The following is a 16,875-nucleotide window of genomic DNA, read 5'->3' on the forward strand; positions in this document are numbered from 1 at the left end:
AGTATCTTATTAGTCGAGATCATTCCCGTAATTTCTCAAAGTTGTTATTTTCAAAGCAGTGCTATAACTACAGTACGTCCGCTTCGTATTTACACTGAACGAGCACAATGAATGCGCTTATTTGTACGGGGCCCGGCACGCCCCCTTGCTGCTGGTCCCGAGAGCGGAAAGACGCCTGCCTGGCGCTAAATATTTGATGAAGCTGCAAAAGGCAGACAGAGAGACAGCTACAGATACTGATAGAGATACAAGATACATGCACAAACGGATGGCGGATTGAGATGCATAGGAAAGGCATCTGCCAGATACTACATCAGTTTTAGCTTTTCCGCTTTTCATTTGCCAAATGCAAAATGGATGTTCGGCTTGGACGTGTTTGTTCTTGTCCGTCAACTGCTCATCAGCCAGGGGGGTCGGATCGGGTCAGGTCGGTTGGGATATGTGGCAGGCTTTGTGAAGCGTCTCCTACCTCCACGGCATATGCCTCATTTGCACTTGAGTGTTTATTTCGACCTGCGGGTCCCTACAAATAATGTGTTTATTTATTTACACTGTCCTTTTCTATAACACTAAGAAAAAAGGGATTTTAGAAGAAGGGTTTCTTTTTTTAAAATATAAATTATTTAAATTTTTATTTTATCTAACTTTTAAGACTCATAAAATATACAAATTAGTTCTTATAATACCTCTTTTTTTTCATCGCTAGGACATGTTTAGTTGTAAAGTCCTTGAACCCTATACCTCTGAAAGTAAAACGCATCCTTAGTTGTTGCTGTTGACTTTGGCATGATTTATCTTATCTAAGGAGATGTCGTCGCCGGATGATGATAGTAGTGACAACGCCTTTGCATTTGTCTTTACCTCAGACTACAGCTCCCCCCCTGGGAGGAAATCTCTCCATACCTACTGTGGCATATGTATGAATTACTGGTGTGGCTGTTGGGCACATGTCTTGGCATTTCCATTCCCATTGAATTGCGGAGGACGCACTGCAGAAACAAGGCTCAGATACGCATTTGCATATGTAAGAGTGTGACGAGAGTACGTAACATTTGTCTGCACAACGACAAGCTTACTTTGATGCCATCAAAGCCGCCCCCAACAACAGCAACAGCAACAGCAACAACAACAATTGCAACTGCAACATCAACAACAACAACAACAAAGCAAACTTGGCAAAAGTTATGCACATACTACATCCATATCCATTCGTCTGGCTTTTGTTGGCCCTTGTGCTCGTCTAGAATTTGCATAAAACTCAGTTGTGCCACAAAAAAAAAACCCAACCGAATTCATTTTAAAAGCAACTTTATTCCTGCCATAGCCTGGCAGGTCGGTCATCTGCTTTAAGTTCACACCCCACATCCGCACCACACTCGGACCTGGCCTTCTTGACATTCATTAAGCTTTTTGAGACCAGTGTCCTGGTGTCCTGGCGCCTGGCCTTTGGGGGCGGTACAGGGACACGGGCAGGTGCACTCACCAGATGTGAATTCAAAGTCTGGCTTGCATATTCATGGGCAGCCGAGTGCCCAAAACCTCCAACCTCAGACCCCAAAAACCGAAACCAGAGCGGGAGACCCCCGCCAGAGCTCATCACCTCTTCATTCCGCTTGGCAAAAGTTTTCCCTGGCTACCGGCCAGGTGGGCTTATGGCTGTGGATGCAAAGGTAGCCTCCGCTCTCCACTCCACCCGGCAAATGAACTTTAATTAAATGTTTATAGTTTAAGTTGCTTACAGCTCAGTTTTTAGCCAATTTCAGGGTAAATAGGGAAACTGGGTAAACAGGATGTGGTGCAGCAGGCAGCCGGAAGCAGGAAGTCCGTGCCAGAGGTGCTATCTACTAAGGCAACACTTGACAATATGTAACGGCCAAAACGGCAAAGTATCTGGCAACTGAAAACCCAAATTCTACAGCTATCTGTTGGATCATTTTTAGATTGTTTATCCGAAAGGTGTGTTTACACGAGTTCTGAAATAGAATTTCCCAAATAGGCTCCCAAATAGGCAGTGCATTCCATATCACTTAACCAAAATCAATAAATTTTTTACTTAAAAAATTTAAACAGAAAATATAGTGCTTTTTGGAGAAAAATTTAAAGCGTTTGCTAAACATTTTCGACCAAATCTATTCAATTTTTCTAAGGCACTGAAATTAGGGAATAAACGAGAAATGCGGTAATATTTAAGAGATTATTTATTTATTTTAAGTCTTTGTTCTGTACCTCTATAATTTTAAATTTGTCATCTGTTACTTATTAAACTTGACACATTTGTCAGATATTTTCTCAATTTACGTGTATTAACAACATTTTTTTGTTTTTTGTACACTTTTGTACTCCAGCCTCCTGTACCTCACTCGAGCTAGCCCAGTCCATAAAAATTAAACCGTCAACCAAACCCAGCAAACAGGAAGAGCCAATCCCAGAAGATATCCACCCGAATAAAATGGGAAAGAAATCGCAGAAGTACAACGTTCTGATGGTGTGCGTGGGTGGGTATGAGATTAATCCTTTTGAAACTCGTTATTTAATTTTGTATGCAAATGGACTGCACACGAAGGCAATATTTGTCGCTCCCCCATTGCCGAGGCTGTCATGCGTGACGTCATCAGTAGGGAGGGTCTGCAGAAGGAGTGGCACGTGGAGAGCGCTGCCATAGAGGGTTGGCACTCCGGCTGCCTACCAGATGAACGAGCCCTGAAGGTCCTGGCCAGACACAACATCACATACCATAACTGCGCCAGAATTGTGAACTCTGATGATTTTTTCAAGTTCGACTATATCTTCGCCATGGATCGGAGCAATTTGGCGGCCTTGAAGCGGATAGCTCCAAGTTACAGTACGGCCAAGATGTTCCTGTTGGGGGATTTTGGTCTGAAGCCGGATGAACGTATCATCGAAGATCCCTATTATGTTAGTGTTAAGATAATATTTGTATTCCTCTCAAATCTGATTTATTTTTTTAGGATCTGGGAGAAAAGCCTTTTGAAAAGATATATCAGCAGTGCATTGTGGCTTGCGAAAGCTTTTTAAAACAAGCGCGCCAAAAAGAAATTTTCTAAAAGCCACAAGCGGCCGATTAAGGGTTAAGTCAGCTGGGCGGAAACAGCTGATTGCCCGCGTTGCCAACTACCGGATATATTAGGGCTACAGCTTTGGAACCTTCGCCTGCCAGCCGGGGAAAAAAAAACAAACAAAATTTACAGATTGTAAATCGTATCACGTTGTATAAAATCATGGTCCAGAAGATTCTAATGATTTGTTTAGGTAATAAATAAAAGTACCTGCGTTAAACATATAACATTTGTTTACTGACTTTGCAGGCAACATCTGCCGGTCGCCGATTGCGGAGGTGGTCATGGCGGAGACTCTGAAAAAGGCAAATGTTCAGAACGTGGTGGTGGACAGTGCAGCCATTGGTCCCTGGCATGTGGGCAACCGGGCCGATCCCCGGGCCATCAGCACACTGCAGCAGCATGGTCTCCAGTGCACCCACATTGTGCGCCAGATCCGCAAGGAGGACTTCAGCGAGTTCGACTACATCTTCGGCATGGACGAGGACAACATGAAAGAACTAAATCGTCTGAAGCCATCAAAGGCAAAGGCTGAGCTGCTCCTTCTAGGGGATTTCGGTCTGGAGAAGAAGAACCGCATCATTGAGGATCCTTACTACGTACGTAATAAATAATAGCAAGGTAGTATTGATCAGTCTTGAAAAAGGGAATATGTTCTCTTCTAAGAAACATGAGTTTAATATTAATTATATAACTTAATATTAACTTCGAATAGAAATATTATTATTCATAACCTTTATTTGACCTTGCAGGAGAGAGGCGCCGAAGGATTCGAGACCGCCTACCAACAGTGTGTAGTGGCCTGCGCTGCTTTTATGAAAGAGCGCCTGCAGAAATGAATTAAAAAAAAAAAATGTGATATTGTTAAATAAATAAATGGCTGGTACAAAGCGTGAACTGGTTTTTATGTTATTAAATGAATCAGAACCCTAAAAGCTCGGAACTTGCAGTTCCCCGCATTGAACATGAAAGTTCTATTTGTTTGCATTGGTAAGATGAAATAATAAAATTAATTATTTATTGATTTCTTAGATGAGGATTTCTCAGGCAACACCTGCCGCTCTCCGATGGCCGAGGCCATCCTCCAGCATTTGGTTTTGAAACAGAACCTCGAGGACTGGCACGTCGACAGTGCTGGCTTTAGGAGCTGGAACGTGGGCGAGGAGCCCCAAGCTCGTGGCCAGCAATTGCTTAAACAACATGGCATCAAGATGAATCATCTAGGTCGGATGGTAACTAAGGATTCCTAAGAATCTCAGACGTATCCTAAAATTGTACTGTTTATAAGATTACTGATTTCGACTTCTATGAGTTCGATTACATTTTTGGCATGGACACCAGCAACCTAACCGAACTTCAGGAAAGGGCCAAAAATCTAGAGCCGCCGCCCAAGTGTAAAATTCAATTGCTGGGCAGCTACATAGGACGCAAGGAGGATGAAATCATTCAGGATCCCTATTTTGTAAATATACTTTGTGCATTATATAGCTTACTCTCAAATATATTATTTTTAGAGCCAAGGATTGGGAGCCTTCAACACCGTTTACCTTCAGATTATGGAGAGCTGTCAAAATTTTTTGCGTCAAATTAAGGAGGGAAATTAAATTGTAAAAACTGTTATATTCATATTTTTGTTTCGATTCCACGATTTCCTCGATTTATTTTCCACTCTGGGGTCTTTAATATCAACCATTTAATTCAAATCCTCACCATATTGCTTGTTTTTATTTGGTTTTTTCTTCCCCCACTTTTTAATCGCTTCAGTTAGAAAGTTGTTCCAACGACGATCTAATATATCGAGGCCTCGTTGTTTTTCGCCTGACGTCAATATTGAGTAATCTATAGAGTGCCACACCAAGGCTTTGAGCAAACGCAGTCCAGCATTATTTGGAGCCAGACTCATGATGGCGTAATAGAAGTCATAGCTCAGTCCCTTGGCACCCCAGAAGCCAGGATCATCGCTGGTGATCGACATCGGAATATTTTGAGAAAGATAAATAGCTGCTGGATGGTTCCGCAGATCCCAGACCAGATTTAGCACCTGATTCGAGATGGGACTCACCTCCAGGGCTATTGTGTTGTTTATTACCTTCTCTAAGAGGATCGGGTGCTTCGCCAGAGCATAACCATGGCCAATTCTAGTGGTTTTAAGTAGAATAGCATCCAGAAGATTGGTTTCCCTAGTACCTCCAGACCAATCTAAAAAAAATAGTGAAAATATAAATAAAATAATTTTGAAATACCTAACTGGTCTCTCCTCCATGAAAGAAAAGTTTTGCTGTCTTTGGCAGATCCTCCAAATAATCCAGTACACTATATAGGGTCTTGCCCGGATCTTCCTGGCCCACTATATCAAATCCAATTATAAAGTCTGGAAAATCTTTACTGCTGGGTAAAAAGTAAGAGTAATAAATATTTATTTAATTTTACCAAAACATACTGCAATTGTTTGAACTCTTGTATAGACTTTCTTATCTTCTCAAAACTACGACGATGTCCGCAAAAAATAATTTTGACACCCAGGAAGTCCGGATATTTTTTCACAAATTTCTTGTTAATATCAATGTACTCGCGAGCTGTGAACTCCTTGGGATAGGTTTTTCCCTTTTCATCATAAAGCTATTGGAAAAATAAAATATATCAGTTATAGTCCAGTTAATTTAAATGTAATAAAATCACAAACCTGCTTCAGAGAGGACCGAATTTCCGCATACATGACATTATCCAAATAGAGCTCTGTGAGCATCTGCCATATGTATCTTCGAAAGGCTGGTAAATAGGCAAAGACATCGTCCATCGTTGAAAAAATGCCCTGAAACCTATTCCAAACATCACCTATGGTCGGATATACCACTATAATGTTTATGACACAATAGTTAGATGACTTAAAAACGAAATAATATCCTTACTCTCCGGATATGCCGTACGCAAATTAAGGGGGCAGGATGGTTTGAGACTTCAAAAAAATTTTTTTTTCAGAAATTTTTTATATAATAGAACATTATCTTAGGAATATCCTGTGAAAGTTTCATGTCGATCGGACTAAAACTTGCTGAGATACCGATTTTCTAGTTTTTTTCTCTCCATATACTTTCCATTGCTTTTAAAACTTTAGACGCGTTTTGCTCAAAACAACTTTTTCAAGTCGGTGCGTAACGTAACTCAAAAAGTAATTCTCGGATCTTAATAAAATTTTGTACACATCTTTAATACAATAAATACTTGCGGATGAACGAGCGCTTTTTTTTTTTTTAAATTTTTTTTACTTTTTTTAGGGGCAAAAATGGACGGATTTTTATGTAAAAATGGCACTTTTGACTTTGAAACCGCGCCAAAAATCCAAAATTGCATATTTTTCAAAATGGTTTCGTTCATCCGCACAAGAAACAAATATTTTAAGTAAATCAATTCAATTTTTTGATTTTAGATAACACTGTAAGGCCAGACTTTACGCACCGCAAGAGACCAATTTTTTGAAGCGACTCCGGCCGACTGCCGTCACGGAATAAATAATAATTATTTCTTAATAAAAAATATTCTTAAATACTCTACAAATATAGCCATTTATCGTGTAAAAAAAATGGATCATTTCGTTCACTCAGAAATGAGAAAAAAAATCGCAAAAATGTGCTTTTTTTCAGCCCCTGAAACCATCCTGCCCCCTTAATTGATTTTTCAAGGTCATCGTCATTTGTGCTATAAAACCAATCATCTTCCCGCTCATCGGAGACTTTATAATAAAATTTGCAATCGTGCTTTTCTTTCATTTTACGAAAAGTTAAAATGTTGAGTTTCGCAGGTGTCCTGCACCTCAGCATTCCGGGCATGTAGGTCAGGTTATTGATAATCCATTTAGAACTAACCGACGCAACGTCGTGCATGTGGAGTAGGGCTCCCTTTGGCATCAGTTTCAGGAACGGAAACACATCGCCCTTCTCGATCATACTCTTCGCCTTAAAGAAATGAAGGGCGGCGGTGTTCTGATCCTCATGACGATATCCTCGAGTGAGCTCTTTTTCCTTAAAATCCATAAAGATTTTATTTACGTCCGTTTCCTTTGCGGAAAATTGAAAACCTTTTCCGGTTCTCATACGTTCCTCATCGTCCAGAATCTTTTGACGTTCTTTTTTGTATGCTAAAGGAAAATTCCTACATCTATAGAATCCCCAAAAAGAGCCAATATCTTACCGGCACTCTTAGTCATATAAGGATTATCTTGATTGGAACTGTCTTCTATTATTGTACCATTATTATTGGCATTCACAAGCAGCCAATGAAATAGAAAAACTATTATTAGTAAACAGCCTCCCATTATGGTCGTTCGTCTGAATATTTTAAGCTATAGGTTGCCTTATTGTTGAAGTTTAAATAGTAACTATTTTAATTTATTGGTGTTGAAAATTGAATTATTCAAGTTAATCTAATTTAGTATGGTTCGAGTAAAAGGCATTTTCATTATCCATTTTTCAGAAGAGAAATTCATTTATATTTTATTTATATATATTATTTCATTTATATCGCAGTATTTGAGAAATTACTACACAGAAGATAGAGGACGTTACGTTTTAAACCCAAGTATTATCGTTTCGAATATAATTTTTTTCACTTACCCGAACCTATCCCAATGAAGTTTTTCTTAAAAAGAATTAGGTATAGTTTACTAGACACGACTCGCGCTTCTCCGAGATTTTGACGTAATCCACTGGTCACTCCCTTCTCCTTGGTTAGGTGCATCATGCCACAGGAGATGTATTGGACCACCCATTTGGAGCTAACTAAGGAAGTGTCGTTCATGCAGAGCAGCGCTCCTTTGGGCCTCTTTTGTAGCAGTAGTAGTAAGGAAACTTTATTGAATATATTTTTTATAATTTTTTATTGTATATTTATATATATAATCATTAAACATGCTTTTTCCACTAGGCTCTGTCACCAAAAACAATTTAAAGATTTTTATCCATAAACCATATTAGTGGATTCGATTATTTATTTTCCACTCTGAGATTTTCTTTTATTTTTTTCTCTATTTTTATTTGACTTTTTTCGCGACCTAAAATGAGCAGCAATTAGAAAGCTGTTCCAACGGCGATCTAAGATGTTGAGACCTCGTTGTTTTTCGCCGTACGTCAAAACTGAGTAATTTAAAGAGTTCCACACCAAGCCTTTGAGCAAACGTATTCCGGCATCATTTGGAGCCAGACTCATGATGGCGTAATAGAAGTCATAGGTCACTCCCTGAGCATCCCAGAAGCCAGGATCGTCATTGGTGATCGTCATCGGAATATTTTTAGAAAGATAAATAGCTGCCGGATGGTTCCGCAGATCCCAGACCAGATTCAGCACCTGATTCGAGATGGGACTCACCTCCAGGGCTATTTCCTTGTTGATTACCTTCTCCATTAGGATCGGGTGCTTCGCCAGAGCATAACCATGGCCTATTCTTTTGGTTTTAAGCAGAATAGCATCCAGAAGATTGGTGTCCATGACAGATCCAAACCAATCTAAAAAAAACTGGTAAAAATATAAATTAAGTAAATTTGAAATACCTAACTGGTCTCTCCTCCATGAAAGAAAAGTTTTGCGCTCTTTGGCAGATCGTTTAACTCATTCAGTACACTAAACAATGTCTTGCCCTTATCTTCCTGGCCCACTAAATCAAATCCAATTATAAAGTCTGGAAAATTTTTACTGTGGGGTAGAAAGTAAGAATAGTAAATATTTTTTAAATATGGAAATACATACTGCAATTGTTTAAACTCTTTTATAGATGTTTTTATCGTATTAAGATCATGTCGAAGTCCGCAATAAATAATTTTGATACCCAGGAAGTCCCCATATTTTTTGACAAAATTCTTGTTAATATTAATGTACTCTCGAACTGTGAACTCTTTGGGATATATTTTTCCGTTTTGATCATAAAGCTAATGGGTAAAATCAATTGGATTAATTTATGTAATAAATACCATAACTCAAATTTACTAAAAACAGTAACCTCGGGTAGAGTGGATCGAACTTCCGCATACATGACATTATCCGAATAGAGCTCTGCGAGCATCTGCCAGATGTATCTCCGAAAGGCATGTACATAGGCAAAGGCATCGTTAAAGGTTGAAAACATTCCTTGAAACCTAGTCCAAATATCACCCAAGTTCGGAAATACCACTATAAAGTTTGTAAGGATCACTAAGATAATAAAATCAGTTATAAAGAATCCTTACTCTCTGGATATGCCGCACGCAAATTGATCGATTTTTCAAGTTTTTCATCATATTTGCGAGACCAATTACGCTCTTCGGATACTTTATAATAATAAGAACAGCCATGCTTTTGCTTCAGTTTCCGGAATGTGAAAACGTCCCCTTTCGATGAACTACACCTCAACATTCCGGTCATATAGGTCAGGTTTTTGATAACCCATTTGGAGCTAACAGACGCACTGTCGTGCACGTGGAGTAGGGCTCCTTTTGGCATCTTTTTCAGGAACGGAAACACATCCCCCTTTTCAATCAAGCTCTTCGCCTTAAAGAAATGGAGAGCTGCTGGGTTCTGATCCTCATGACTAAATCCTCGGTCGAGCTCCTTTTCCTTTAAATTCATAAAGATTTTATTCACGTCCTTTTCTTTATCGGTAATGTTAAATTCAGCTCCAGTTCTCAAATTTTCCTCATCTTCCAGAAGCTTTTCTCTTTCTTTTTTTTCCTCTAAAGTTAATTTTTACATTTATTGAATTCTCAAACTTTAAAAAAATATCTTACCATCAGTCTTATTCATATAAGCATTTCCCTGAGTGTAATTGCTTCCCATTCCATAATTAAGAGCAGCATACACATATATCCAATAAATCAGAAAAACCATTAGTAGCAGATAGCCTTCCATTATGGTCATTGGTCTGAATATTCTAAGACCAATTGGTTATCTTCTGGTTGAAGTTTAAATAGCCACTGTTTTCATTTTTTAGGGTTGAAAATTAAATTATTTCAGTTTATTAAGTGAATCCTATTCAGTAATATCAGTATAGTTAGAGTAAAAGGCATTTACATTATGCATTTTTCAGAAAAGATTGTTCATTTATATTCTATATAAATTGAAATATACAGAAGAATGAGGACGATACGTTTTAAACCTAAGTATTATCGTGTCGAATATAATTATATTCAGTTTAATCATCCAAAAAAAGTTAAAAAGATTAGGGTATTGGTCATTATATTTTGTTTAATTAAAGATGGCTAGAACTGTTACAATCCACAAAATAAAAATATCAAAATAATTTCGTTTTTAACATAATTCAATTGTCCACTTCTTCCAGAACTTTATCAATAAAGATGGACCAGTGTTTCTCCAGAATCTGGTAAGAACGACTCTTCTCCTCCTTCGTCATAGCGGAGTAGCGGATCGAGTTACCCACAAGAGTTTTGAGCAAACGGAGTCCAGCATTCTTGGGAGCCAGGCTCATGATGGCGTAGTACAAGTCATAGCTCAGACCCTTGGCATTCCAGAACCCGGGATCATCGCTGCAAATCACCATCGGCACATCTTGAGCGAGGAATAGGGCTCCTGGATGGTTCCGCAGGTCCCAGACTAGATTCAGGACCTGATTCGATATGGGACTCACCTCGACGGCTATCTTACGATTCTTGATGGCACTCATAATGATCGGGTGCTTGGCCAGGGCGTAGCCATGTCCGATTCTGGTGGTATTTAGAAGCAGGGCATCTAGCAAATTGAGGTCCGTTGAGGCACCAAACCAATCTAAACAACGAAATTCATGAACTTAGTCACAATTTTTTTCAATATAACGTACTTGTCTCTCCACCATGAAAGAAAAATCGAGCTGTTGGTGGAAAGTCTTTAAGAATACGCCAAAAATCATAGAGAGGCTTTCCCTTATCCTCTTGGCCCAACAAATCAAATCCTACCACGAAGTTGGGCATAGCTTTGCTGGGGTAATAAAAAATTGTATTACTTTTTTATACCCTTGCAGAGGGTATTATAATTTTGGTCAAAAGTGTGCAACGCAGTGAAGGAGACATCTCCGACCCTATAAAGTATATATATTCTTGATCAGGATCACCTCCTGAGTCGATATGAGCATGTCCGTCTGTCCGTCTGTCCGTCTGTCCGTCTGTCCGTCGGTCCGTCTGTCCGTCTGTCCGTCTGTCCGTCTGTCCGTCTGTCTGTTTCTACGCAAACTAGTCTCTCAGTTTTAAAGCTATCGAGTTGAAACTTTGCACACACCCTTCTTTCCTTTGCAGGCAGTATATAAGTCGGAACGGCCGGGATCGGTCGACTATATCCTATAGCTGCCATATAACTGATTGATCGGAAATGCCATAACTTTGGTGTTTTTTAAGTTAGAGGGTTGGGAGTTTCTACACATGTTATATTTGACCAAAATATCTTATGTACAAAATTTCGTAAGGATCGGCCGACTATATCCTATAGCTGTCATAGAACGATCGAAATTGGCATAACTTTGGTGTTTTTTAAGTTAGATAGATGGGATTTGGTACAGATTCAATTTTGGGAAAAAAAAATCTGATTTGTCGAATTTCATAAGGATCGGCCAACTATATCCTATAGCTGTCATATAACTGATTGATCGGAAATGCTATAACTTCGTTGTTTTTCAAGTTAGAAGCATGGGAGTTTCAATGGATTCCTCTTTTGGCAAAATAATTCGATATGCCAAATTTCATAAGGATCGGCCGACTATATACGATCTTTTATATATCTAATAATATAAGATGCGTGGCGCCACCTAGCGGACTGCGACTCAACTGCAAGGGTATATCAACTTCGGCTCCGCCCGAAGTTAGCTTTCCTTTCTTGTTTTAATTTAAAATGTGCTATACCCACTGAATTCGTTTAAAATCCTGTAGAATATTTTTGATACGATCCACTTCAAAGCCACGATATGCGGAAAATATTATTTTAATTCCCAAAAAATCCGGGTGTTGCTGGATGAACTTTTCGTTTAGATCGTGAAACACCTGTATAGTGCGGTCTATTGGAAAATCTGTTCCGTTTTCGCCATAAAGCTAGTAGAGAATAATTTATACAAGTTATTAGCAAATGGAATGGAGAAAATTTTTAAATTTACGGGTCGTAGTGTGGAACGGAGCTCCGCATACATGATATTGTCATTGTAGAGCTCCTCCAAAGCTCTCCAGGTGTATATCTGAAATACTGGCAAGTAGGCAAGGGCGTCGTTAAAGGAATCAAACATATCCTGAAACCGAGTCCATGACTGTTTCGTAGTAGAATATTCCACTGTAGGTTTAGCAATAAATTATAAGGACACTGGTCAAAGGACTTTCAACAGACTTACGCTCTGGGTGGGGGGTGTACATATTGATGATGTGTTCAAATTCCTGATCATAAACCTGAGGATCACTGGCATTACCACGCTCATCTGAAACCAGGACGTACTCCGTCTGGCAGTGATGGCCGATGGGTGTCCGCCGGAAGGTCAGGACTGTTTTTCCCTTGGTCGTTGTACAGCGCAACAAACCAGGATAATAGGAAATGTTCTTCACCACCCATTCGGAGCTAACAGAGGCACTATTGTGCAGATGAAGCACGGCTCCCTTGGGCATTCTGTGAAGAAACTGAAAGACTTTACTCTTGTCGATTAAAGGCTTGGCCTTGAAGAAATGGAGTGCTGCGGCGTTCTCCTCCTCGTTTTCAAAGCCGCGGTCCAACTCCTTGATCTTGTACTGCATGAAGATTTCATTGGCTTTAATCTCCTTTTCGCTCAAGTACGTATGGCCACCAGTCAGGAGGTTCTCTTCGGCAGTTAAAAGTGCCCGACGAGCTTCATCATAGTCTGAAAATTGGTTTTCAATGTTTAAATAATGTGATGTAGGGTTTAGGTATAACTTACTTATAGAAGTCCTCGCCTGAATCAACAAAAATGAAATCAGGACTAGGATGAGAAAAAGAAATGGCCTTATCATCCTTTTTAGTTTCAAAGTCCAGATGATATCAAAATAAGATACTTTTCATTAAATCTAAGCGCTAAGACGTCTGTTCAGCAGAAGATACAAGCTGGAACTGAGGAAGTGACCATCACCCAAGGCGGATGTTCCAAGACACTTGACCAAAATTAAAAATCAATAAACAACAATTAATTTTGACGGCTTTGTTTTCATCGGAATTGGAAACAAAATCGATTTCGTTTAGTTTTTCGATTTCCTGGGAATGTTTTGTACCCCATACTGGTTAAAGGTAGATTAGTATGTCGTATGGTACCTTTATGCATATATTATAAAAAAAATTATAAGAATGAATAAATTTTCATTTCTGTTCGATATTTACGTCCATCTTGTGATCTATTCTTACGGTGGAATCATATTTATTACCTTTAAATAAGTATATTCCAGTCGAACCACATATCCAAAGAATATAAATCAAAATTAAGAAACGGAACCTTTTTTCTTTGGTTGGAAATATTGGTTTTTTAGTTTAATAAACGTACCTATATAATACTTTATTTACGTCACAACTATTTATAAGCCAAAAAGGTAAACATAAAAATTATGTTGCAAGAACCTATATACCATCGTTTTGGGAAAAAAGTAAAAGCAGTTCCGTTTTTTCACTTTTCTTAGTAAGTTTATTTCTAAAAAAGTTTCCCTAAAAGACATTTCCCTCTAGGACTTTGTCTATGAAACGTGACCACGTGAGCTCCAAAATCTGGAAAGCACGGGTCTGTTCCTCCACCGTCAGAGTTGAATAGCGAATCGAGTTCCAAGCCAGCGTCTTCAGCAGCCGGACACCGGCATTATTCGGAGCTAGACTCATGATGGCGTAGTAGAAGTCGTAGCTCAGACCTTTAGCATTCCAGAACCCGGGATCGTCACTGCAGATCACCATGGGCACATCAAGGGCCAAATACTGGGCTCCCGGATGGTTCCGCAGATCCCAGACCAGGTGCAAAACCTGATTTGAGATGGGACTCACCTCCACGGCAATCTGACGGGTTTTCACGGCATTCAAAAGGATCGGGTGCTTGGCCAGGGCGTAGCCGTGACCTATCCGGGTGGTGTTCAGCAGCAAGGCATCCAGAAGATTGGTGTCCGTTGAAGCCCCAAACCAATCTAAAGGAGATATTGGTTAAATTAAGCATTCAATTGGTTTGGATCTACTTACTGGTTTCTCCTCCGTGGAAGAAGAATCGAGCTGTCGGTGGGAAGTCTCTCAGAGCAGACAGAAAAGTGTGCAGCGGCTTTCCCTTATCCTCTTGACCAACCAAATCAAAACCGACCATAAAGTGGGGCAAGGACTCGCTGCAAATAAACCAGAAATTTATATATAATACTCATAGGTTACTATCCTACCTACTGAAGTTGGGTAAACTCCTCAACAGATTTCTTTATTGTATCCACATCGTAGCCGCGAAATACAGCAAATATAATTTTGATGCCTAGGAAGTCGGGATGTAGCCTCGTAAACTTCTCATTCAAAGCATATAATTCCTGAACAGTACGTTCTCTGGGAAATGTACGACCACTGGCATCGTAAAGCTAAAAAATCAAATTTTCAAATGTATTACTATTTCCTGGATTTAAATATTACCAACCTTTTTGCAGCTGGTCCTAATTTCGGCATACATGACATTGTCATTGTAAAGCTCCTCGAGCATCTGCCAGTGGTATGCTCGAAAAGCTGGCAAGTAGGCGATGGCATCGCCAAGTACATCAAACATATCCTGGAACTTGTCCCATACTTGAGTGATCGTGGGATACTCCACTAAAAAATAGAGGAGAAATTTTAAATATTATATTTTTAAGGAAATATGACAAACCTACATTCCGGAACTGGTGTATACAAATTAATCAAGCGCTCAAAATTTTGGTCGTAGATCTGGGGATCTATGGAATTGTGCCGCTCCTCCGATACTCGAATGTACTGCGACTGGCAGTTATGCTCCTGGGGCGTTCGCCGGAAGGTCAGGACACTACGACCCGAAGAAGTGGTGCAGCGGAGCATGCCTGGCATATAGGACATATTCTGGACCACCCACTTGGAACTCACAGAGGCGGTGTTGTGCAGGTGGAGGACAGCTCCCTTGGGCATTTTCTGAAGAAACCGGAAGATGCCACTCCTATCGATCAGAGGCTTAGCTTTGAAAAAATGTAGTGCTGCGGCATTCTGCTCTGAATTCCGGAATCCCTGGGACAGTTCTCCGAGCTTGTACTCCATGAAAATATCATCAACTTTAGCCTCCAGGGTGCTCAGGTACGTGTGCCCTCCGGTCATCAGCTCCTCCTCGGCTGTCAAAACTGCCTGTCTGGCTTGCTCATAACCTGCAAGGATGTCCATCATGATTCATCAGTGGGAAATGGTTACATTCTTTCGTACTTAGCTGGCTTTGACCTTGGACCAGTACGTGGGGAATCAAAAGCAGGAGCAGCAGTTCCAATCGGCTCATAGTGTGTAAGGTCCTTTACTATTAATTCTGCTTTAGTGTATAGCTGTGTCAATGAGCTAATGAGCTCACTATCCAAATATTTACACGACTGGGGACATTGACTTAATATTGTTTGCTTCGCCGTTTCTCCGGAGGTGTCTAAAAGGGAGGTAACCGTTCCGTTGCAACCACTCGCCACGATAGCCCGGCTAGAACTGTGGCCACAGCCAGCTTAACAAACCAAAAAAGAGAAGCAATCCAACTATTATTTTTGACACAATCATTCTGGGTAGGCAGCTCATTAAAAGATTAGACCTGGCTCCAACTACAACAACTCTTAACGGTTGACAACGCTCCGGCACCCGAAACAATTTCATTCTAGTAGCCGGATTGTTTGGGTATCTTTTTTTTTGTGTATCTCTGATTGAATGCCGCTTGCATATTAAGTGATTTAAAATCATGGTGGCTCGCGCCCATCACTTGATGATTTTTAACTATTCTCATTTTTTTTTCATCTATTATTTTGGCAAACTTTCGCTGACGTTGCCGGAGGCAATTTTCGTTTCTAGTGGCATACGGCTTTGGAATCACAAGTGACTCCCGGGTCCCCAACCTCAAAAAAAGAAACAAAAAAAAGTGCGGTGGGTGTGTGACATTTACTATAATTACAAGTACTCGTCTATTATCCCTGATTACAAAGCCTTCCAGCAAAACAGACATGGAAAATAAGTACTTAATTTGTTGCTAAAAAGTGTCATTTAAGATAATCTATTGTAATGTTTGTTGATGATTTTTATAACACTTAAATTGGGTGGGGAATTATAGTTGTTTTAAGAATCTACCAATCTTGAAACTATGTTTCTTGTTATCAGCACATTTATATTATTTTATTTGTAAACATTTGTTTTGATCTGGTTTTTATTTACTATTCCCTTGAACATATTTTGCCCCACTATTTAGTGCTATGATTGATGCCTCGATGACCCCATTTCATGTTCAATGTCAAGTATAATTTCGGCGGGAGAACCAAACAAATTGGGTTAGTAAACAATATATGCAAAAATATGCCCACAGTCCCAATGCTCACTAAATAAACATATACTAAAATAAAGCTCGGCTGATAAAAACAAAAACATAGTTTTTCGGCCAATGTGGTTCCGGAATGAGCTGCAATAAGTACAGCTTTAGCGGGTAGTATTTTCCGGATTAAAGACTCTTAGGACTATCAAATGTACGGAATAGGGTACTTTGACACTGGACAATGCTACGTCATGAAATTTATTCGCAAATTGGCTAGCGTCAACGAAAGTGTCAACCCGGGGGCATTCAAACATTTCGCACCCCGTTTCCATTGAGGATCGGACTAATCGCCGGCATTGAACTGCAACA

General features: G+C 39.7%; 6 protein-coding genes across 11 annotated transcripts; 3 read left to right on the forward strand and 3 right to left on the reverse strand.

The window, feature by feature from the left end:
* The first annotated feature begins 2,062 nt into the window (after nt 1-2,062).
* On the forward strand, nt 2,063-3,079 carry LOC6500924 (low molecular weight phosphotyrosine protein phosphatase 2). The gene is made up of 4 exons (XM_001954142.4): nt 2,063-2,179; nt 2,346-2,495; nt 2,564-2,916; nt 2,970-3,079. The coding sequence occupies exons 2-4, from the start codon at nt 2,450-2,452 to the stop codon at nt 3,063-3,065; spliced, it is 495 nt and encodes a 164-aa protein (XP_001954178.1). The 5' UTR covers nt 2,063-2,179; nt 2,346-2,449; the 3' UTR covers nt 3,066-3,079.
* A 56-nt stretch (nt 3,080-3,135) lies between these two features.
* On the forward strand, nt 3,136-3,974 carry LOC6500925 (low molecular weight phosphotyrosine protein phosphatase 1). Its single transcript, XM_001954143.4, has 3 exons — nt 3,136-3,270; nt 3,327-3,676; nt 3,830-3,974. Exons 1-3 carry the CDS (start codon nt 3,240-3,242, stop codon nt 3,914-3,916), a joined length of 468 nt encoding a protein of 155 aa, XP_001954179.1. The 5' UTR covers nt 3,136-3,239; the 3' UTR covers nt 3,917-3,974.
* Nucleotides 3,937-4,786, forward strand: LOC6500926 (low molecular weight phosphotyrosine protein phosphatase). The gene is made up of 4 exons (XM_001954144.4): nt 3,937-4,067; nt 4,125-4,309; nt 4,366-4,539; nt 4,592-4,786. Exons 1-4 carry the CDS (start codon nt 4,043-4,045, stop codon nt 4,679-4,681), a joined length of 474 nt encoding a protein of 157 aa, XP_001954180.1. The 5' UTR covers nt 3,937-4,042; the 3' UTR covers nt 4,682-4,786.
* Nucleotides 4,706-10,019, reverse strand: LOC26515512 (adenosine deaminase 2). 6 transcript variants are annotated; one of them, XM_044714139.1, is made up of 7 exons: nt 9,830-10,019; nt 9,293-9,775; nt 9,067-9,236; nt 8,817-8,995; nt 8,626-8,762; nt 8,439-8,575; nt 7,956-8,309 (listed from the first exon to the last, which is right to left on the reverse strand). In XM_044714139.1, the coding sequence occupies exons 1-7, from the start codon at nt 9,957-9,959 to the stop codon at nt 8,061-8,063; spliced, it is 1,485 nt and encodes a 494-aa protein (XP_044570074.1). In that variant the 5' UTR covers nt 9,960-10,019; the 3' UTR covers nt 7,956-8,060. The 6 variants fall into 6 exon arrangements, with proteins under 6 accessions (XP_032309780.2, XP_032309788.1, XP_032309783.1 ...); XM_032453889.2 differs by lacking the exons at nt 7,956-8,309; nt 8,439-8,575; nt 8,626-8,762; nt 8,817-8,995; nt 9,067-9,236 and adding exons at nt 4,706-5,276; nt 5,326-5,462; nt 5,518-5,696; nt 5,761-5,930; XM_032453886.2 differs by having other exon boundaries at nt 7,957-8,575.
* Nucleotides 10,020-10,116: 97 nt separating this feature from the next.
* On the reverse strand, nt 10,117-13,139 carry LOC6499670 (adenosine deaminase 2). The gene is made up of 6 exons (XM_001954146.4): nt 12,958-13,139; nt 12,403-12,900; nt 12,175-12,344; nt 11,931-12,112; nt 10,876-11,012; nt 10,117-10,823 (listed from the first exon to the last, which is right to left on the reverse strand). The coding sequence occupies exons 1-6, from the start codon at nt 13,028-13,030 to the stop codon at nt 10,360-10,362; spliced, it is 1,524 nt and encodes a 507-aa protein (XP_001954182.1). The 5' UTR covers nt 13,031-13,139; the 3' UTR covers nt 10,117-10,359.
* Nucleotides 13,140-13,666: 527 nt separating this feature from the next.
* Nucleotides 13,667-15,727, reverse strand: LOC6499669 (adenosine deaminase 2). Its single transcript, XM_001954147.4, has 6 exons — nt 15,438-15,727; nt 14,885-15,382; nt 14,656-14,825; nt 14,418-14,599; nt 14,226-14,362; nt 13,667-14,173 (listed from the first exon to the last, which is right to left on the reverse strand). The coding sequence occupies exons 1-6, from the start codon at nt 15,505-15,507 to the stop codon at nt 13,710-13,712; spliced, it is 1,521 nt and encodes a 506-aa protein (XP_001954183.1). The 5' UTR covers nt 15,508-15,727; the 3' UTR covers nt 13,667-13,709.
* Nucleotides 15,728-16,875: the final 1,148 nt, after the last annotated feature.

This window comes from Drosophila ananassae, chromosome 2L (assembly GCF_017639315.1).
Source record: "Drosophila ananassae strain 14024-0371.13 chromosome 2L, ASM1763931v2, whole genome shotgun sequence".
NCBI classification, from domain to species: Eukaryota; Metazoa; Arthropoda; class Insecta; order Diptera; family Drosophilidae; genus Drosophila; species Drosophila ananassae.